This window comes from Mauremys reevesii, linkage group 2 (assembly GCF_016161935.1).
Source record: "Mauremys reevesii isolate NIE-2019 linkage group 2, ASM1616193v1, whole genome shotgun sequence".
Lineage (NCBI taxonomy): Eukaryota > Metazoa > Chordata > Testudines > Geoemydidae > Mauremys > Mauremys reevesii.
In genome coordinates this window covers 41220706-41244198 of record NC_052624.1, presented here as the reverse complement: position 1 = coordinate 41244198, position 23493 = coordinate 41220706, and the positions used below count along the sequence as shown (strand labels likewise).

At 38.8% G+C, this 23493-nt stretch overlaps 1 protein-coding gene across 1 annotated transcript in view; it reads right to left on the bottom strand.

Annotated features, from left to right (window-relative positions):
* Window positions 1–23493, bottom strand: part of MINDY3 (MINDY lysine 48 deubiquitinase 3) — a 72252-nt gene that overhangs the window by 21469 nt on the left and 27290 nt on the right. Inside the window, exons 9-10 of the mRNA XM_039522447.1 lie at window positions 22063–22133; window positions 19552–19632 (exon numbers count right to left, since the gene is read on the bottom strand). Coding sequence (XP_039378381.1) covers window positions 19552–19632; window positions 22063–22133 — 152 coding nt within the window. The remainder of the gene's footprint in view (window positions 1–19551; window positions 19633–22062; window positions 22134–23493) is intronic.

The window sequence follows — 23493 nt, the reverse complement described above, 5'->3', positions numbered from 1 at the left end:
AATCATGTTTCACCCTGTGGCTCTGGTGATACACATTTTTACAACTTTCAAAAGTTCTCTTCAATAATACCAGTTATTTTAAGATCTCCTGTTTATTCTTGGAGGCAAAATATATTCTTAGTAAGTTCTAATGAAAACATTCCAGAAGTTTGTCCTGCAAATCCAAAACAGCTCATAAGAATTGCTATAATGACTAAGCTGCAATGACATGCCTTTGAGTTTTTTACAACACTCTTCATTGAAGGACCTATTACCCTTTTAATTCAAACCCACTTGGATATGAAATATTTAGAAATTCTATACATACTACAGTAAGTATATGACTTACAGTAATATATTACTATTAAAATATCTTGAAAAATATTTTCTACGTTGTTTGCCTAATTTCAAATTAAAATATCAATATATGTAAGAAGTGCCTAAGTTTGATAAAGATTACATTCATGTTTTTTAATAACTATTCCAAGCTAATCTATAGATTTACATAATTCCTAAAGTATTACAAAGGCCATCTTTTTGTAGTTCACACCAACTTTCATCTCACTACACTCAATAAATTGATAGTTGTTACTTCTAAAATACAATACAGCAAGTCTTCCCACTCAAAGGACACAGATGCTAAGACACAGATGCTAAGATTGTTTTTAAAAACAATGGATTCCAAAAAGTTAGGTTTCTAAGCAGTCTAATTTTCAAGAGTGCTAAATACCCAGCAAATCACGATGACGTCAAGAACAATATCTCAAAGCACACTCAGTACAAGCTTACACACAAATTCTGTCACTTCAGCACAATACTGACCAGTGACACCATGCTACTCCAGTTCAGGGCAACACCATAGAATAGAATACCAAGAGTGATAAAAGCATGCAGTGCTTTTGTGATATGGACAGACAAACTAGACAGACTAAAAGTGATCATCAAGTGTAACCGAAGAATGATTGATTAAACGCACTAGACCTTTCACTCACTGCATCACAAAAACACAAGATCTAGATTTTCTAAGTTTTTGTTTAGTGTCCTTTTATATATCAAAGTATGACTACAAAGTAAATGACATGAAATATTGGTATGATATACAAAGTACATTTTAGCAGAAACAGTTTAACACCAAACAGAAGTACTTGGTTGATCTGCAAGCCCACAAAGCGTGCAGAGAAGGCTAAACTTAAAGATCGTATTAAAAACTGGCACTTGAAACTACTGCAAGTTAAAGGTAGAAGGTGGTTTTGAGGGAGGAGTTCCCATCATGCTTGCATTTTCCTTAAAGGACTTTAGCCAGGCAGACGTAGTTTACAACCATTCAATAAAGGAGTGATTTGTTTTTCAGTATAGTATAGAAGGAAACAGAGTATGTTTTTTCTAGGCTCTTCTCATTTCAAGAATTTCTTTCCTTCTCCCAAATCCTTAAGGTCTTTCAGTGACCTGCTATAGACCTGTATTAAAATGATTGGCTGGGAAGTAAGACAATACCCAGTGAAGCCTATCAAGCCACTACCAAATGGGCTGGATGGATTGCTGTTAATCCCTGCTAGTGCTTCACTGTCTTCCGAGTGAAGTATGAAGGTCAAATTGATCCCCTTACCTGGCAGGGAGTTACCCGACCATTAAAAGACTGGGTCAGCCAGAAAAGCTTACATGTAATCAGTTCAGTTAACACCAATTGCCAATACACAGAAAGTTAAGGACAATTCCTATCTACTAGCTGTAGTTCACTGTTGTACCTATAAGAATTAATGTTATTTTTATGTGGTTGATTTGCATTACATATAGAAATGTGTTCAACAGTAACAAATCAGTAGCATTCAAACCTGCACCTTATTTGACGCAGAGAAGCATGTAGTTCAAACATACTTTATACGTTTCTCACTTTCAAAAACAAGCTTATAGCCAATATTACTGTTTATTTAGCTAATGCTCTGACCCCATTTCTATTTAACCTTATAGTGAAGTCAATGTTGAATCAATGTCAGCATAATTGACTCCATAGCAACAGACCAGTGTGTAAGAACAGAACTGTGATTTCACAGCAGGATAAGACAGGAAAAGCTGGACTATGAGAGGAAAAATGTTTATTAAAACTCAAAAGTTTAATAGCAGAAAATGCAACATAAACAAGAGGATTTTTGGTTAAATAAACCTGTTTTTAATTCTGCTTTGGTATGAAATTCTCTCATTAAAAATAAAGAAAGTAATCTCCATGTAGTGCTATGGCAGCTTCCTAGAGGTTTATTTTTCCAATAGCATATTGGTGGTTTGTTTGCAACTCACTATAAATGCCAACAGGAGCTACATAAACCCCTTATATTAGTAAAAAAAAGGCGATATTAGCTTGTGAAAGTATGTACACAGTAAATCTGTTTTATTTCTGGTAATGGGATCTTGAAACTCAAATGCAACACTCAATTCTATAAGATGGTGTTTTACCTTGTTGGCAGAATACTTTACAGTACTTTTTAAAATCTTGAGTAGTTAGTTGCTAATGATTAAATATGCTTAATTATATGATTTTTATGTAAAAGCCTGCCTTTTTAAATCTTTAGTGTAAGGCCATCTGGAAGTGATTGATTGTCTCTAAGTCTTAAACCTTTTTGATAAAACAATTTAAATAGAGAGGTTTCTTACTGACTGGGGAACTTTTTAGACTAACCACGTGATTTCAAATTTGCTTTGGTAAAATTCAAATAAAGACTAATTCACATATTTAAACTAAAACCAGATAGAATTAATTTCCTGTAATCATAAAACTGCTGAAATAAAAACCTCTTCAATGCCAAAGAGTTGTAGCTCGGTCATCAGTATGTTTAAAAGCTACCTACACTACACCTTTTTATAAAATAGCAACAGTAGCTGCTCTTAAATAACTACTGAAAATACTAGCCATCAGTTCACTGGCTAGATAGATAAGCAATCGATCTTTCTGCTCTGCTATACCTTTTATTGCAGATATTCTGCTGTTTATGTTCATCAATACACATTAAAAAACAAAGCAGCTTTTATACACCAGCAGAGTAGCCAGTATGTTGCAATACTACCGTCACACAAAAGAGTAGGCAGAAAAAAATAGGGATTCTAGACATTTTAAAAACAGGTAAGTTGGAAAAAAAGTTTTCTATTCTTCAGAAATATCTGGCAATTTTACTCAATAGCTCCACCTTGGGCCAGGTCACAGCTAATCCCAGTTTCAAATATATCTTCATGTCCAATAAAGTTGAATTATCACATTTGACTTATCTTAATACTGAATTCAAAGTTGCTCCATATTGTTGCCCATGAATGTGAGTTTTGCTTAAAGGCAGAAGTTGAGTAACTTGATCAAGGTCTGACACAAGGGTCCGCTACTGAAAAATCTCTAAAGGGGAACACTGACAGCAGGGAGCCTGCATTTTACTCACTACTTTCTACTTGGTTAACAATCTGCAAAAGTAAATCAGTTGTAAAGCAACACAATCTCTTGTTCTGCAATATACAACTGCACTTTTCCGGATATGCCACAGGACAGGCCTGTGATACTGGTTTCAAAATGTTGCTAATATCACTGGAAAACATACCATGTAGGAGCAGAGGCACTATTAAAGAGATGATGCATTTTCCAGAAAGTTGCACTCTGGAGGGGAAATGACAGAAGAGAGATTCAGAAATGTAATCTAGAGATTAGTCTTTGGAAAAAAAGCTGTACCATACTGTGAAATATTTGCTTATTTTTGGGGTTCTTATTTGAAAAAGAAAAGGAAGGGGAAACCATCTGCCACAAAGGAAATACAGTAGAACCGCAGAATTATGAACACCAGAGTTACGAACTGACCAGTCAACACACCTCATTTGGATCTGGAAGTACACAATCAGGCGGCAGCAGCAGAGACCCTCCCCCCCAAAAGGTAAATATAGTACAGTACTGTGTTAAATATAAACTACTACTAAAAACAAAGGGAAAGCAGCATTTTTCTTCTTCGTAGAAAAGTTTCAAAGCTGTATTAAGTCAATGTTCAGTTGTAAACTTTTGAAAGAATAACCATAACATTTTGTTCAAAGTTATGAACATTTCAGAGATACAAACAACCTCCGATGCCCGAGGTGTTTGTAACTTTGAGCACAGTAGAAGCACAGTACACACAGGAGAACCAATTTATAAGCAAAACATAAGAAATAAGAAAACACAAGAACCTACCAGGGAAACTCAAGAATGTTAAGAGTAACTGAGTGCATTCATGGAATTCATTTAATTTGTGTGGGATCCCCTTTTACGTGCAGTTCTACTCAGAAGCGGCTAAGGTGGCATCCTGGGGTTCTACATCTGTTCAGACATCCACAAATCTGCTTCAATAGGGCAAAACATGCTAATATCCATACCCTACAGTCATATCAAGATGTAAGTGTTCATGCTTTGTACAAACTGAGTAGAAACATACAAAGGGTTGGCTTTAGTACTTCCTCCCTGCAAAGTCAAATGCTTCCTAGCCAATTCATTAGTTTTCATCTTTCTTACCTTCACTGAGCATCAACATAAGTTACATTTGTAATGATAAAATAATCTGTTCTGTAACCAGTAAGTGAAAGAATGCAAACACCAAACAAGTAAACCAATCCAGTATCACTGTATTTGATATATTAGCATTGTTGCTTATTGAAAGAACTTTCTGAAAAGCTATGCTTCAACAGTGCCTCTTTATAACTTAACACTAAAGACCCCACTAAAGGGGTCAGTCCTGTCTCTGGTACTATTCAATATTTTCATTAATGACCTGGATAATGGAGTGCAGAGTATGCTTATAAAATCTGCAGATGGCTCCAAGTAGAGGGAGTTACAAGTACTTTGGAAGACAAGATTAGGATTCAACATGACTTTGACAAACTGGAGAATTGGTCTGAATTCAACAAGATGAAGTTCAATAAGGACATGTGCAAAATACTTGATTTAGGAAGGAAAAAATCAAATCCATTACTACAAAATGGGGAATAACTTTGCTAAGTGGTAGTACTGGTGAAAAAAAATCTGAGGGTTATAGTGGATCACAAACTGAATGAGAGTCAACAATGGGATGCAGTTGCGAAAAAGGCTAATATCCTTCTGGGGTATATTAACAGGAGTGTCGTATAAAAGACACGGGATGTAGCTGTCCCACTTGGCAGTGGTGAGGCCTTAGATGGAATTTGAGCACCACATTTTAGGAAAGATATGGACACATTGGAGCAGGTCCACAGGAGAACAAAAATGATAAAGGGTTTAAAAAACCAGATTTCTGAGAAAAGGTTAAAAAATGGGCATGTTTAAGTCTTGAGAAAAGACAATGCGGGGGAGGGGGGGGGAATGGGAGGGGGGAAGGTAGGGACCTAATAACAGTTTTCAGATATGTGAACGGCTGTTATAAAAGAGGACAGAGATCAATTGTTCTCCATGTTCACTGAAGGTAGGACATAATGAGCTTAATCTGAAGCAAGGGAGATTTAGGTTAGACACTAGGAAAAACTTTATAACTGTAAGAGTTGTTAAGGTCTGGAATAGGCTTCCAAGGGAACCCCCCACATTTGGAGATTTGTAAAAATATGTTGAACAAACACCTGTCGGGATGGTCTAGGTTTACCTAGTCCTGCCACAGTGCAGGGTCCTGGACTTGATGACTTCTTGAGGTCTCTTCCAGGTCTACATTTCTATAATTCTGTGATTCTAAGTCAGGTATTCAAACTCCTCAAGCAGGAAAAAGTTGCTTAAGCACAAATGTAGAGCCTGGTTAGAGCTACTGCTTATTTTAAAACTTATGTACAGCTTGCCCTCAAAGACAAGGTATCAGGCAACTGTGAACAAGTATTTTAAAAACAGCTATGTGATAAAGAATTCATCTTCACATTACAGCAAACATTTTAGATGTTCAATTCTGTAATTGCCTACAGCACACCAGATGCTTAACTCTGTCGGGGTGCATTATGAAACTCCCTGTTCTGTTGAGGTACTTCCCTTCTCTCTCCACCCCCACTTCCTGTTTACTTTTGAATTCTTTTCTTTGAAAGAAAGAAAAGTATGCTAATACTGCATTACATGTAAAACTTCCTTGTAAGTTCAGTTTTCCAACCTTAATGCTGTATTAGTGCACTTTTTAACATTAGTGCTCTGGGCACAGTTGTTTTCTTGGTTGTATAGGCCCTTGAAATTATAAATTTTCTAAATATGCCAGCCATTGCTTTTGCGGTCCTGGCCCATGAAGTGTATTCAGCTCATCCATGTCTTACACTCATGATCTTAACTACACAAAGTATTCAGAATATCTGTTTTCTAAATTAGCCAGTACATATGCTTGCAGAGTTTAAGGACTATCTCCACTAACAATTTTTTCTGTATTGGTAGAATGCATGGTATCAAAATGTCATTGATAAAACTTTTAAACTGAACAGTTTGCTGACTTCATGTATAACATGCAAAATAAATCCATATTTACCATTTAAAGTTTTTAAAAATCTATTTTAATTCAGGAATATAATCTTAGATAAGCAGGCACACAAAAAGGTGTTTGATTAAATGTGACTTCTAATGTTACTTGGAGGGAAGAAATAAAGACATCTGCCATATAAGGCATCAATACCAATCTGGTCTCAGTAACAGATATCACTATATACACTGCCAATTTATCCAGGGAGGGTTAAGAGCGTCCTGCACCACTAAAGACTGTTTTCTTTAAAATTAAAAAAAAAAAAAGTTTAGGCTTTCAATGTGTACTCTCATGTGCCCTCACCTGAAAGTGAAACTGCTTAATCAGAAGAGGTCAAAGGTGTTATTCTATACACAAGAACGTCCCTATCACTATGAAAAGGGACAATGAAGGGTATGTAAAACTCGTTTCCCACCACTTCAAAAGAGTCTGAAATGGATTTCCAAGGGTATTAGTCACTGCACTTGTAAAGGATGAAATTGGATGCTGTATATGGGTTTTTGCTAATGTTTCTGTGGATTTAACAGCTGTCACATGCATTACGGTTTTCATGATCAAACAACAGCCAAAAGACAAATTGATTTCTGTAAGGTTCTTGCCATGCATACAATTGCACTAGTGTCCATAGTGTTTCTGCATTTTCACTGGATACATGTTTAGGAGTTTATAACTAGAAGAGAATTTGGGACAGAGCTTGGCATAAAGCTTCAGTCCAAGACTATCTTGGTTACGATTTAAAAAAAAAGAAAAAGATTTGCCACTCAACAGTATACTGCCACGTTGGGGGTCAAAGTTAGTTTTCTGAGCTTATTCCTTTGCTTCTAGTCCAGCAATGTTTGAGTAATGCAGACATAGCAGGCTTAGCCTCAGAGAGGGCAGTCAGGAACAAGGAATGTCACCTCACACTACCTCCTCCAGCTAACCAAGGAGAAACACTGACCTGCTCAGGAAAAAATCTACTGCCTTCCTTTGCCAGAAGGGGAGATCAAGAAGAGAAAGGACAAAATGAGGCAATAGGCTAGATATAAAATATATCGGAACTGTGCACAGACATTTGAAAAAGTTCACAGGCACAGTAAGTGGTCAAAAGGGCATGTTTACACTGCAAAAAGAGACCTGTGGCATGGCCACAGCTGGCCTGGTTCAGCTTACTTGGACTTGCAGGGCTTGGGCTGGGGGGCTAAAAATTTCAGTGTAGATATTCAGGCTCAGGCTGGAGACTGGACTCAGACACTGCAAGGGGGGAAGGTTACTGAGCCTGGGTTCCAGCCCAAGCCAAATGTTTACACTGCAATTTTTAGCCCTGCAGTCTGAAGTCCATAGGCCCAAGTCAGCTGATGTGGGCTCTGAAACTTGGTGTCATGAGTTTTTTATTGCCGTGTAGACAGACCCTAAAGATTAACTCTCTATATTCTGAAAACCAATAAATTCTCACTTCAAATTACTACTCATGGACATTCAGTAATTATATTCCAAAGGCTTTTATTTTTGGGACTATACACTACATTTATGACTTCCAGCTAAGTGGAAGGAAGACACTTTTGATGGATGTGTCCCATTTCATTTTGTAATCAAAAAAAGAAAAAAATCTAGGACAATCTTCTACCAATAGTCAGCACTTCCCAACTGAGAATCATTAGCCAACACTCATTTTCTAAATGAAAAGGCAATAATGGGAGTTTGTGCCATCAGTTCTCAAACTAATCCAGGCAGAGCTAGCTGGTCACACAGTGTTGGTTCTCTTCATTTCCAACTGTTAAATCACTTTAAGAGACTGGTAAAAAACCTCCTAATAGCACTATCATGTAAACAGCTGCTGTGGCCATACGGATCACAAAATAAGAGGGGAGGCGGTGTATGCGATTGGGAATGGAAGGGGTGTTCCCCACACTAGGACAGTTTGCATTTTACTTTATATTAAATATGGGAAACAGAAAGAAGTGACATTGTAGTCTGTCACACCCTAGGCATCTCAGTCTCTCCTGTTAGCAGCAGCAAATATTAAAAACAGTATTTTGGAGTATAGTGAGTTATACTTCTAAGATCTCTTGAAAAGTACATATCACAAGGGAATGTTTGAATAAATCTTACTCTTCTAAAATGTATTTTTGCTATTTTGAAATAATCTAACAAACAGAACCAATCACTCTACGTATAGCACCATAAGTACTGGAATGGTGAACCGTGGCCAGTGGGAGCTGCGATCAGCCAAACCTGCGGACGTTGCAGGTAAGCAAACCATTCCGGCCCACCAGCGGATTTCCCTGAAGGGCCACGTGCCAAAGGTTGCCAATCCCTGGTCTAGATGAAGTTTACAGACTCATGATAGTTCAAAAGCTTGTTGAAAGACCATGTATGATAAATAGAGAAAAGGTTAGCTATGAGTGCTGCGATAGTCTCTTCATTGAAACAGCCTAACACAGCTTCTCTTTTCTCCCTTTTATCTTTTCACAAGTACAAGGACATTCATTTAGACCTGCCTCTCTTTGAAAGATGGACTGTTCTATTGCTCAAATTTAGTAGGTAAAGAAGTGATTGTTACATTGTCTTCTTAAACCAACTTTTCCTTGCCTTCCTCTCACTTAAAACCAGATTAATATTTACAAGAACTAAGGCCTTATCTATGCTTGGTATACAGTGATCTGCAATCAGTGTTGCTGCATTTTTGCACTGAAATTAGACAAACAACTGGTGCAAGTCATGGCTTTTGTACCTTTGCTTGGACGGGTTGCAGAGATGCTAGCTGCTGCCACAGATGGAGACTAATCTTAAGTATAGAAAAAAATGTACTGAAGATTAACTGGATTACAGTGACATCATTTTGGCCCAATCTATTGATTGTGTATGAATTATATTGATTATCTCATCAATCGTCATCTTCCTCATCATCATCACCAGCGATTGTCATCGTGGCTTCTCCCAAAGCACGCAGACTGGTATACAGCTTTTATAATGTGTTATATTAACACCGCTATGTCTAATGAATATTATGTAGGTGTTTCATCCCCTTTTCCTTATCTATATTTCCTCACCCTATGAATGTTGGGGTGCCCTTCTCCCATAGGTTACTAATCTGTTTACTTAAAGTTTGTCTTATATGTCAATTAGTTACTATGTTATTCTTGTGGTTGGACATCTGCTGATGTTCCTAACTTAGAATATCCCAAGCTGGTATAAACTAGCATTTTGTGTTTACCTGTGAGCAGTTTAATCATTACAGCATTCTATCTTATGATCTATTGGTTACTCCTGGTTAGCTGTCTTGGCTACACTTGCCAGTTACAGTGCAATAAAGCCTCCCAGAGCGCTGTACCTCACTCCCCGTCCACACTGGCAAGGCACATACAGTGCTGTGTCTCTGCAGCTACAGCGCTGCTGGTACTCCACCACCCTGAGAGGAGCAACAGCTGTTGCGTATTAGCTGAGACGCTGCTGCTTCAGTGTAAACGGGGAGTAACGTTATGACGCACTGATTGACCTCCGGAATCTCCACATAATCCTTTTAACTGAAGTTTTGTTGTGAACTCCAGACGTGGAAGTGCTGTTTCAAAGCTCCATTTCGGGGGCTGCTTATCAAAAAAACAAACACAGCTACTGTTTGCTTTGAATGAGTGAGAGGCAGGCAGGGGGCTCCATTTGGAGTACTAATGTTTGCTTGAAGAGAGAGATGGTGTGTGTGTGGGGGGGGTGGGGGTCCATTTCCGTGAGGAGCTGCTTATCTGGTCTATGAGAAAAAAAGAAACAGCTGCTGTTTGCTTTCAGTGAGTGAGAAGGAGTGGGGGGGGGGGTCTGAACTTACAAGACAGCGTGCTGACACACTCTCAGCACTCCAAAAAACCCACTCTCTCCCCCCACGCTCCCTGTCACACTCCACACCCCCCCACCCCATTTGAAAAGCACGTTGCAGCCACTTGAATGCTGGGATAGCTGCCCATAATGCACTGCTCCCAATGCAGCTGCAAATGTGGCCACGATAGTGCACTGGCAGCTGTCAGTGTGGACAGACTGCAGTGCTTTCCCTACTCAGCTGTACGAAGGCAGGTTTAACTCACAGCGCTGTACATCTGCAAGTGTAGCCATACCCTAAGGCTTTCGCCTTATGCCTTGATTAGCTTGAAGCTTTTAACCTCATTGTGTTACTACTTTAATTTATATGTATGCCTTGCCTAGCAAATACCTGTACCTAGAGGCTACAAAGAAACTGAAGCAGGCAACAGTTGAGCTTGTAAAGGATTTTGTAGTCTCCCATGAGATCTTGGCTATCATTTTAGACTTGCACCTCTGAAGGATAGTCAAAGCAGCTTTCAAAGACCGAGTTTCCATTTTATCCTTATGCACAAGAAAGCTTTTAGGAGTGGAGAAAGCCTTTAATGGAGCTAAAGAGTACCACCAAAAAAGTATTAAAAATAGAATGGTAAATGAATCCTCAAAGTCATTAAAAAAAAAATCAGATTTTTCTTTAAAATACCATGCCCTTAGTCATGCTCAGAGAAAAACTGAAACAGTGGCTAGAGTAGCAAGATGGAGTTTTGTGAAATATTCAGAAAGACCCACAAGTCCATAGCACTGAAACCGAAAGTACCACACTGACAATCAAGACTCAGACATACCATTGGGGAAAGGAGCCTCGCAGAAGAGTGGCTTTGCTTTTCCACTTCACGGGGCACAAATTACAGAAACAAAGAACAACTGATTTACATTTATGTGCTGAGTTTCTATAAATATCAATTTTAAGCTAGAACTATCATTTAACCCATCAAGTTTCAGTCAATTGGGATGTTTATTCTTCCAACTTTGAAAAACAAAATATCTACCCGTCATGTGATGAGTCACGCCCAATGTCTTCTATTGTACCAAACATGGCTGGAACCAACATTGGTTTGACACCTAAAAAAGGATACAGAATGATACAATGATGTTCACAGCCTTCTCTTCTATGTGGTAGGCTAATATACTGTACACAGTGACTTACAAAGTAAGAAATGTATATTTAGCAGTGCATTTGATGTGTTCAGTACTTGCAAGCCATTCTGTGTACTCTAAAAAAATATATGAGAAAGCTGAAATATTTTTATAACTCAACATCTGAGATGTCAGGTATATAGAGGTATTGTATGCTGTTCATCCACTAGAAGTGGACCATGCCAAATACTTCAAATTACAGTGGACTCATTCATAAATCACCTTACCTCATTCTCTGCAAAAAACCCTCAGTTGTCCTATTAAAAAGTTACATTAAAATTAATTACTAAGACAACTGAATACTTCTGATGTCTTTTGCACAGAATGAGATTCAACTTATGAATGAGTCCAATGTAGTAAGTCCAAATATTAAAATAAATATTCAATACTGCTTTGCTTAGAAATGTGCAGAAACTTCCATTAAAAATTTGGCATCAACGATTTTTATTCAAATAGTCCATTTTATATGGTGGCTAAATTTTTCATGACAAGTGATTTTACATATTTCTTATTACTACAACCTTTTGAAGTTAAAAATTACACCAAACCATAAAATAACAGAATGTGCCAATTAAACTTTTAGTTATAGTCAGAGAAGACCATAAATTACATTGTGGAGTTACAATATTTATTCTCAATGTACTTCAATATCAAATTTGCCTGTTTTACAAGTCAGAAGATGTATTTTTAACTGGCTACACTGCTAACTGATCTGAAATTAAACTATGCTCTCCTTCATGTACCACCAATAAAAACTTGAATTAAAAATTACTATTTTGTTGCTTTGGAAAATGAAGAATATATGTAATGATGATAGTTAAGTAGAGAATATGATTTGAAGACAGAGCACCCACACTGAATTTAAAAAAAAGAAGAAGAAGAAGAAGATTTTTGTAGTCACTTTTCTAGCCAGATTTTAAATAGACTAAAATGTTTAAATAGATGGTTACATTTCAGCACACACTTAATTGCATTTTCCCTATAACTCTGGAAAATTTCTGAAGTGCCTCTTCATTATATTTACTTGAATGTTTGGCTTGTCATGGGAAATTATCTTGTTTCATCTATAATGGGTGTTTTGTTTGTTTGTTTATTTTGGAAAGGGCCTCCTACAATACAAACTGGAGCAAGAGTTTTAATTAGAATTTTTAGAATGAACTTTGTTTCTGTGAAGATCAAATAGGAACAGCTTGGGGAGAAAAAAATCTGGTATATTTTGACTCTTGATTTACAAGCCTTTCATCTAGGCTTGGAAAGGCTGTGGGAAGATACAGTAAAAGTGATATTCCATCTCTATTCTAGCTCAGTGTGACTGTACTAAAATGTACAGCTTTGAAGAAGGAATCCAAGATAAGAACCAAAAATCTTATTCTTTAAAGGCATCTTGAACTTGCACACATGAATGACAAGTGATTTCATCAAAGCAATACTCTTCCATCCCCCAAAGTCAATGAATGCAATTCATTTCATTTGTAATTAACCACTTCAAGTCATCAAATCAACACAATCTACCGAGGACTTTTGTGCCAGCCAGAGCGACCACAGTGGATGGTGTCGTAGCAGGTTAGTGAAGTTCCCAAATCTGACTCAATCCGTCAAATCAACAAATCTCTGGGGCAGCCCCGCAGGTGGCACCAGGTAGGGAAAGTGCATGCACCTCTTCACGCATCAATGGAGAGTTTGAGCACAATGTGTCGGGGTGTTGTGTGTCCATCCTGGCTACAAGGCTGAAAAGTATGCCACACCACTTTTGATCATAATGAGTGATCGAAGGATGGTCAGATCTCTGATATTATGAGATTTTGCACAAAATCAAGCCATTTTATGCTCTAGATTTGGTGCTGACAGCACACATGGAATGTTTCTAGCTGCCAAGTCTGCCTGTAAGAGAGTGTCCAGGTTTCTGATGTCTATTAGCAATATGGGAAGTACATAGGTTTGATAGGTCTTGAACTTAGTCTCAATGCAAAGACATGAACTTTGTGCAGGTGGCGGTGTGACCTATTCGCAGGGCTGCCAAGCGCGGGTTGGGGCCCCGGTGAAAAAAAGTTTTCAGGTCCCCAGCAAGGGCGGACCAGCTAAACAGGGCCGACGAAGCTGGGGAAGCCGGGCCCCCTTCCGGAGCACCGGGCCCCGGTAATTTGTACCGGCTCCCGCCCCCTATCTCGTCGGCCCTGCCTATTCGTCAAAGAACGTCCAGTTTTCTGAGACTGTTTGAACTCTGCTTGCAGAGTAGGTAGATGAATGTGCCAATACTCCATGGTTCTGGACGTTGGCCTTCTGCCATGAGATGTTCAACCTGATAGTGTGGGCAGACTCTGAGACCCTGGTGGGCAGGGCTGAAATTCTATAACCTCTCCATAAGCAGGTTAGCATCGTCGGCATAATCTTGGGCAGTGAACACTTCTTGGGCAACCTGGATTCGGAAACGTGAGCAGCAAATCCTAATATCTAGCTGATAGTTTGACAAAATAATGCCAGGGCAAGAATGCATACCTGCAGCACACCCGAGGTTGTGCAGAAACATAGAGAAAGCCATGCACCAATGCAAACTCTTGTCAGCACAGGTGTGAAGATTGTGCATATCTGAAATGCCAAGTCCGCTCTGCATGAGACAAAGTGCTAACATGCAGACTGATTCAAATGCCACTTTGAAGCGTGTGGTTAAATTTTCAATGCAGCTCAGCCAGAAGCCAAAGGGTAAGGACAGCTTCCACTGTGGACTGCTCAACAATGAAATCTGATCGCTGTGGATAATGTTTGTTAAGGAGTGGCTACATCCTAACATGCAGAACATGAGCAAAAATCTTTCCAGGAACTGATAACAATGAGATCAGCCTGCAGCTGCTACATTTGGTGCAAGATTTTTCATTTGTACATGGACACTGTAATGCCATCTTTCCATTCTGCTGGCATTTTGCCTCATGCTCAATTTTAAAAACAGTTGATGCAGGCACATGTGCACTGATTCAAGGCATCTTTGAGCAGCTTGAATGGAATATCAGGTCCAGTAGCATGTCTATTCCATAACTTTTGGATAGCCTACTTTAGGTGATGGAGTACAGTGTTTGTCCCAAGTCAGCAGCTACACTGTTTGCTAGATCACATAGCTCTGGACACTTGTGAGCAGGTGTGTGGGTCAGCACACTTTCATAATGTGTTTTCTCTCTGTCCAGGACCTTGTCCATCAATGAGCAGGGAAAGCCATTTAGTTTTGGGATGGGTATGTCAGAAGGCTGTTTATGGCTGCCAGCCAGATGCAATGGCTCTGAAAGCAGGAGGCAGATTGTTGTACTTTAGGCTGGCCTCTGCTTCATCAGCCATGTAGTTGATGTAGATCTCATGGTCACATGTGGCCATGGCCCAGAAAATGCCTTTCAGCCTTTTACTTTCCTAGACACCTTCTTGCTTGCATGCTCCCATCTTCTTTGCTAATATATCAGAGGCCTCTTCAGAAAGCCAAGGTTTCTTGCACAAGTGTCTGACATTGATTTTTCCAGCTATGGCATGTAATACAGCATTAGGTAAACCAAGTCCAGGTGATCTCCACATCACCTGATAGGGTACTGAGGTTACATATGTGATCCTCAACGGCCTTGTGTATTTCGCTGCTTCAACAGGATCCTCAAATAGATGCTGGATGTTGTACTTACTGTTGGTGGACATCTGGCTTGTGAGGAGTTGGAAAATGCAGTGAGCTGCACAACTAGTTTGAGTCTGCTGGTGCTTTTAGATCTAGGGAGATTTCCCTATGGAGTGGTTTCTGATGAGGATGTGATTAAGTTCCTTCATGGCACATCCACTGTTTGAAAACCAAGGACAGTGATGGTTAAGGTGCCTAAACCAGAAACCCATGACAGACAAGCCCTCCTGGGCACACAATGTCAAAAGCTGGATGGTATTGTCATTTGGGGAACCTGTACTGAAGGGTGCTGGCACAGTTTCACACCCATTTAATTTACAGCCAGTCATGGCATTGAAGTCTCCAAGCACTAGCAGAGTTGACTGGCTTTGCTGCTAGCTGGTGGTAGAATGCATCCTTTTCCGCAGGTAATGCTCCTTCTGATGGTGGGAAGACCATAATGACTGATAGGTGTCTACGACAATGTTGGCGCCAAGTACAGAGTAAGTGTGAAGAGATGGGGTTCCATGTGCTTAAAGTGGTCAGACAATCTCTAACAAAACACCACACCCTGAATTAAGTGTGGACCACTGGAGTGGAGAAAGGTTGATCCTTCCACAGTAACTTGATCACTTTGCGACAGATGTCAGCGATTTTGATCTTGAAATGGGTGAGTTCTTTGACAAATGCTGTGTTGTTAACACTGAATGGCACTGGATACATGTGCCATGTGACGATATGTAACACACCTCTAAGGTCTGGTTTGGACTTACACTTAAAGTTCCAACTTCCTGGAACAGCTAAAATCCATCTTCAAAAGATGGATAGGAAATTTTTGCAAAAAGAAATAATTTGCTTATTCTCCTGAGGGCATAGATACAGTTACATTTTCATGGTCGACATCAGCTGTTCTCAACCAGGGCTCTGTGGCGCCCCACAGGGCTGAAACCCCGAGCTCCGGTGGAGCTGAAGCCAGGAGTGGAGCTGTGGGGATGAAGCCCCAGCATCCCGTGGAGCCCTGAGGCCCACCTCCCTGCTGGGCCCTGGAGTTTCTATAGCATGTTACAGGGGGCCTCAAAGAAAAAGGTTGGTCTATATCACCCAGCCATGAACAATAACCTTAGATGTTTATACTTACAGTGCGCACATTATGATAAGGTTAGTTAGCAACCTTAGAAAACTTACAAATATTCACATCAGCTTTGTTTTTGATTTCTGAAACCAGTTAGAATGTTTTCACCATGTTGACTTGATTCTCTTTAAGTGCAAATTCTACAAAGATTTGTAAGTAAAATATGCAGTACCTTTTCAGATTAATAACCTCTGTGCTGAAGTTTGTAAATCTTGATTAAGAATGCTTCAAAATGCTGGAGACAGTATTTCCTCTTCATATACCTAGACAGTGATCCCTCATGAAGCCCTGACTACTTCTGATCCGAACAGGGGACTTGTAAAGTTTGCAAGAGGCAGCAAGTGCCTCAGCAGCTTGATCAATTCAAACTTGTTAGCAGAAGTTCTGAATACTACCAACAGCTAAAACTCCTCGTGATCTTTCTACAAAACTCCCACGATTCTCTGCCAGTGCTCAACATACCTGTCATTCATGCCTCTGATTTCGGGCATCAGCCAATTTTTACCTGTTCTCTCACATCCACTCAGCATCTTACTCTTGACACTTTCACAAGATCTTTTCTTTCTGTCCCTCTCATCCAGACCCTACATCCTCCTCTCCAGACGCCTAAACATCCACATATCACCCACTTCAGCCCATACAAAATGAAGTTGTGCTAGTCGTTTTTGCCTATGGCTCTGTTCCCATCTTCCCGGTCTATAAATCCTTCCAATGACTCCTTTTTCTACTGCTTCAGGTACAAGATTTTTCTTAATTTCAAGGCACTTCATGAATGTGCACAGGGACTTGGATCCTACTCTACTCTTCTGCTTGTGGTTTCAAGAGTTAAAAAAAACCCTTAAGAGCTACTAAAGTTTCCCCAATCTCATACCAAGGAGTCAAGACCCCAGTACTGCAAACCCCCAGAGTTCAAAAGTCATCAGTCAGATCTCCCAAAAATCTTTGTTGTTGTTGTTTGGTTTTGGGTCTATCTTGATTTAACTCCCCCTGTCAACTCTCAGTGCGCATGCAGCAGTAAGTGGTGCCAACACTCCCAAATTCATAGAATAATGTGATTTTGGTCCCCATCACAGACACTCTCACTGGCTGCCTGATGGAGTAAAGCTTACAGCTTCTCCCCAAACTCCAAAATAGTTATGTCCCATTCTGTGCTCAGATCTGCCTGTCTTAAAGCTCATCAATTAATCATGCACCCTCCACCCTCACATCAAGTCTGCCCTAAGCCACATAGTGAAACTCTGCTCCTCCTGCAGCTCCAGGAGACCTTCACCTTCACCCCTCTTAGGCCTGCGGAGCAGCTACAGCAGGGTCCTCTTCTACCTCTCTCAGGGGTATGACAACAGGAGTGAATCCTTGAAGCTGTGAACACCTTTTTCCTTCATTACCGCTGGACCCCCTTCCCCCTCAAATCTAAGTGGTCTTCACCACCTTTTCCCTACCAAGTGTTACAGGGATGAAGGAATGGGAGGGGAAGGAGCCAAGAGGAGCAGACTCATTTGTCACAGGAGGGTTTGTGGAAGGTGCAGAGCCAACCTGTTCCTGATCCCCTGCCCCACAAACTCATCTCATTCACGGGTTGGGGAAGAGAGGGATTGTTTGCTTCTTGATTGGCTGCTTTTCCCCAGGAAACTGGGAAGTGGGAGAAGGCAATCAGCTGTTTTACCACACACAGGGCTGAAATTCACATAAAGGCTGGAGTATCTAGTCTCAACACAAGAATGGCTCCAGCAGGGGCCAAAATTACATTACTTATGATGAAATCACAAGGGCTACACATATTAGATCTTCAGAATAAGTATAATACCTACATTTGCTATGGAAGGTCAACAGGGAAAAAAGGGAGGAGGAGTTGCCTTGTATAGCAAAGATTTATAAACTTGCACTGAGGTTGAGACAGAAGTGGGAGGCAGATGTGTTGAAAGAGGGTTCAGGTTACAGGCCCCCTAGCTGGGGCTGAAGCCTTTGCCTTTAACCCCTTCCCCATCTGGGGCAGTGGGGCTCAGGCTTTGGCTTTGTTCCGTCCCGCCCTCCCGGGCAGTGGGACTCAGGCAGGCTCAGGCTTCAGTCCCCGCTCCTGGGGTCATGTAATAATTTATTGTTGTCAGAAGGGGGTCACAGTAAAATGAAGTTTGAGAACCCCTGGTTTAGATAATACTTAGTTCTGCCTCAGTGAAGGGGACTGGATTAGATGACCTATTGAGGTCCCTTCCAGTCCTATGTTTTAATTATTCTAATTTAGGAAACATTTATGGCAGTTTAACAGAAGTAGTACTTTTATGAATGCCCAACAACATGAGACTCCTCAAACAAGCAAAGAGTTCCTGTTTCTAAACTCACAAAAATCAAATGTGTAATGACAAGTGAGGGTCAAATAGGGAGCAGATAAAGAGGGAGACCAAAGGCAAGATGAAAAAAAGATAATTTAGCTGGTGAGAATGGCACTTCTACATATCTTGATAAACCAACTTCTTATTTATTGACAAGTTAGCTATTCTGCCCTTCACCTCATGCAGCCTTCACATCACAATTGAGTTTTTAGGAGGATTTGAACACAAAGATTGAGCAGAGAACAGGTAGAACTCTCCTGGAAACTATAATACAGAGACCATTTTTTAATAGCTAAAGAATTCTGTACTTAAACTTTGTCCCTTGTTTCAGAATTACGATCTAAAAGAAGAGTTCATTGTAAGTTGTTGAATTAGGAATGGGCAAAACTGCAGAAAAGCTTTCCACAAATTAAAAGCTATTTCCTAAAATCAAAGATTCACTTATGCAGAAAGCAGCTTTTCAGAGAAGGAGGTAAACAGTTTGACTTACAAGGGACAATGTCTCAACCACAACTATGGAAATACATGTCTAGAGAAAATTCAACATATGATTTACGAGTTCATTAGGAACTCGTAACTCAAATGTTTTATACTTTAAGTGTAATGGTTTAGCTTAAATTCTAAAGGTTAAGCTTTTACTGATATGATGTACTAATTCTAAACATTTAGTATGTATACTCGAGCTTACAGTAGATTTCTGTACCTCATATGGTTAAAAAATGGGTAAAAATATTTCCAAACAGGTGGAGTTGCAAAGAAACCCCATACATTTTATTCAAACAAACCTCCCCACAACTATAGCAATTTAACATCTCAGACGTAACATCTATAGCACTGTAAAACCTAAAATATAATAGTAGCTTAAACAACCTCTCTTTTTTAAAATGCAAGTTTAAGCTTAAAGACACTATAAAGATATCAAAAACTATTAAATTTGTTTTTAAGGGAAGGGCTGTTTTAAATGTTCTGTGATTCATTTTTTGTATTAAAGGCAGCTGAAACTAACACTGTAACAAGATCTGAACTTTGGATATATATAGTATTTATCTGCCTGGGGTCGTATAACAAAAACCAAAGCTATCATACCTTGGCAAAAAAGACTGTGAGATGTGTTTCACTGCCAAGTATCCAAATAGGAAACTTTGGAGATTTCAAGTAGGAGCCAACCTAGAAAAGATGCAGTAAAAACAAATAAACAAACTAGCTTACAGCTATAGTGAAGCCCCAATACCGCCCCCCCCCCCCGTTTGTAATATTAAAAAATTAACATTCAGTCACAATTTGAAGGCAGTATTTTAAAACTTTACTAAATCTGTTTTTGATTACCATATCCCCCATTTAATAATTGGTGATCTGTGATTTAGCCATGTAAATCCAACCATCAGCGGAATTAGATGGCACATGGCCCAATCCTGTGTAGTGCCAAGTGCCTTCAAACACCACCGAAGTCACGAGCTGGTGGTATGCTGTAACTCTGAGGCCTAAGTTACTGTTCATGCTTGTAAAAAGTAAAAAAAAATAAAAAAAAAAAAAAAAGTATGTGTGGGGAGAGGAGAGGGTTAAAGCAACTGAATAGAGAGCCTTACAACAAGAACACAGTTTATTTATATTGAAAAGATCCTATTTAGAAGAACATTTTTTTTTTAAAGGTACAACTACCAACTTGTTTTGAAAAAGGAGGATTAAGTGACAACAAAGGGTTAGGTGTTTAAGTTGATTAATGCAAAAGTCTACAAACAAATTACATCATAATTCTACATCTTAGGTGGTATATTAAATAAGTTTTTAAACTTGTCCCGAGAGAATGTGTCACACAATTTAGCGCAATTTAATAGATGTGGCAGTTTCATCTCCAGAGATTGTACTGCTCAAACACCCTACTTCAAACTGTCCAGGAAAAAGTAGTATCGGATACTCAGGATGTCAAAACTCCACTGCGTAATTTGGAAAACAATATAGCTGCTCCTGGCACATTGGGAGCAGATTTCAATAAGGGAAAGTGTCAGTCGGCGAAGGCAGCAATATCCCATCTTACAATCTCAGAGACTAATCCTTCAAACGTTCATGCAAGTAACTGTACTCTTGTGTTTGTTTGTATATTCAGGCCCTTAAGGTAGAAGTCTATTTGGTTTATGCACTTGACTATGATTCCTGTGATTATAAACTCATTTATGTTACCTGACAAAAATAAAACAGACCAATCAGGTGCATTTCTTCATCCTTATTAAGCCAACCTAACTTATGGTCCCTCACTTCAGAAGTGAAAGCTCTCCCTACAAAGGCCAAGGGGGTATTGTTGAGTTTAAGGCATCATACCGCCACATGCCCTACATGGGGTGCACTTATGCTTACCTTAGTCTACCACTGCATCTTTTTAATCTATTTTTATTCAAGTGATTAAACTTTGAAGAGACGTTCATGGTTTGTAGTCAATATTCTTTTAAATATATGCAAATTCTACATAATTCTCTATACAGCATTAGCCAAGTCAAAAGGATTCAGTGTAGTATGAAAACAAACACCAACAAGCCAGCCTTTGACAAATGTTACCAGAACAAAAGTGCATGCCAAATAGACAGAAAACATTAACAAAGCATCCAAAATATTACAAGTGTAGTGAAAAGCATACTAATGCCCCTTAAATAAAATCTTAGTGTTGAAGACTTATGTTCTGTATCACCACATATCAAAATAGCCAGAGTTTGCATTTAAGTAGATTTTGATATGCGCAGTGATACACACATGAAGTTAACATCCAGCCCTTGGATGTCAATGTTTTTGGCACAGAGAAATAGTAATAAGTAAATATCCAAGCAATTATTTTTTTTTTTTAAATCTAGGGAGTTACAGCACAGACTGGAACAAGGAAGTTACAATACATAAAATCATAAGTCACCTTGGATTTAACTCTAAGTATAAAACAGTGCCAGCTTCTACTTACATTAAAGTTGCTGCAAAGCAGTTCCTTTGTAAAATGCAAATCTAAGAGCTACCTATCAATGCATAAATAATGAACCACACCAGTGTAGCTTTAAAATATATCACTAACTAAAATAGTACATCTGCCAAAATTACACATTTTGGCTATTCCATTTTTGTCTTTATTTTCTATATGACTGAAGTATGGGTTTTTTTAATTTAACAAACGAGGTAGCTAGTATCTATTTTTTTTTTTAATTCTGGTACAAATTAAAGTGTTCAGCACTTCATAAAATGCATGGTATTTTTGAGCAAGGTTGGAATATCACATTTAAACATTCTTTTGGCTAAGAAAAGGGCAAAAATACATAAATTAGTTATTCTATTAATGAAGAGAATAAACTGTTCATTCTTAATGTTTACTCATCACAAGACATGTATTGACATGCCTAACAATAAAGAGAATGTTATTTTATTACAGACTTTTAGCCTTGGTTTCATTTTGAGGCTAGAAATACTACAAACCAATAACTCTTAGACTGTACTCTTCAACAGTTTAGGATGAAGTGCCTACATGCAATATTTTCAGAAGAGGATGATGCGTTAATGGAATACTGCTAAGGAGCAACTCGCAAGAGAAAGATCATTTTAAAAATGATGGGGAAAAAGGCAGCTTACCTTACAGTATCTTAGAGATTCCATTAATGTCAAAAAACCTACAGTTGCCTGTTTACGTATACCAAGTAGTTCTGTTTAAAAACAAAACCCAAACATTTAATTAGATAAGTTATTTTCTATTTTTTCAAAAATCATATGGTTTAAGACACCTTATTTTACAAAGACATACAACTTAAACAAGCGCTGAAAAAGGAATGAGGTCAGGTCAACTAGAAGCTTTAAAAAAAATTCCTGGATGACTTTAGCCAAATCCCAAATTGTTTTTTCCATAAATGAATACAACCAAAATGAATTTTACTAGAAGTCTGCTGTTGACAGTCCTTTTAAAAAAGTTTAGATTTACAATAAAGCAAATTCTTCTGAAGTATTCCAGTATGCTCTAGAAAAAAATGACACCCTGAAACTGCCATTTTTGAAAATGAAAGGAGCAAAAATTTCCACTTTTCTCTAATCATATTGACACTGTGGACAATACAAAATCAACTGGTTTTGAAATATTAGTTATTAATAAATGACTATTTCTCATTTCATTTTCCTGTGGAGAACTTCATTTTTAAATTACATTGCGAGCAACCATCTGTACCAGCACTCAAGTATCAGTACTAATCATCTGAAGTACTATTTTTAAAGAAAGCCTCACAGTAAGAATGAAAAATACTTCGAAGCCGATGAATCTTTGAAAAGTATAATCTATATAGAACTAAAACTTGGACTTCGGCATCTTTAGAAATGTAGTTCCACTCTGAAAAGGACTAAAAACGGCTTTGGGCTCTCATGTTTATTGTCTCAATGAACCACAATGTGCAAAATTTGCAAATAGGAAACTATTTGCCTGAGCTGGACATTCTCTTGGATCTGAAAATCAAGCTGAGTTATTTTGTACTCAAGAATAACCACTAGTAATAAACATTCTGCAGCCAAAAATACAGCATCCCTAGCTTTACACAGGTCTGATTAAAATTTAGTAAACAAATCTGTTGATCAAAAGGAGTAGAATCCAGCTTTCACTCTAACAAGAATAAAAGCAATAAACATTTGTGACACTAAAGCAAGCATATGTCTGAACATACAGTGAGCAGATCTATTTGGTAAAGTCTTTAAGGTAATATCTACACAGCAAACAAACATCCGCAGCTGGCCTGATTCAGCTGGCTTGGGCTCGGGAGGCTCAGGCTACAAGGCTGTAAAATGGTGGTGTATGCATTCGGGCTCAGGCTGGAGACCAAGCTCTGGAACCCTGCAAGGGGGAAAGTCTCAGAGCCCAGGCTCTCGTCTGAGCCCAAACATCTACACTTCAATTTTACAGCCCCACAAACCCAAGTCAGCGGCCAGTGTTTAACTGCTGTGTAGACATATCCAAAGTCACTTTTCAGAGAATTACACCGAAGCTACTTTGATTTTGGGGAACTGTAGCTCTTAAATATACATTTG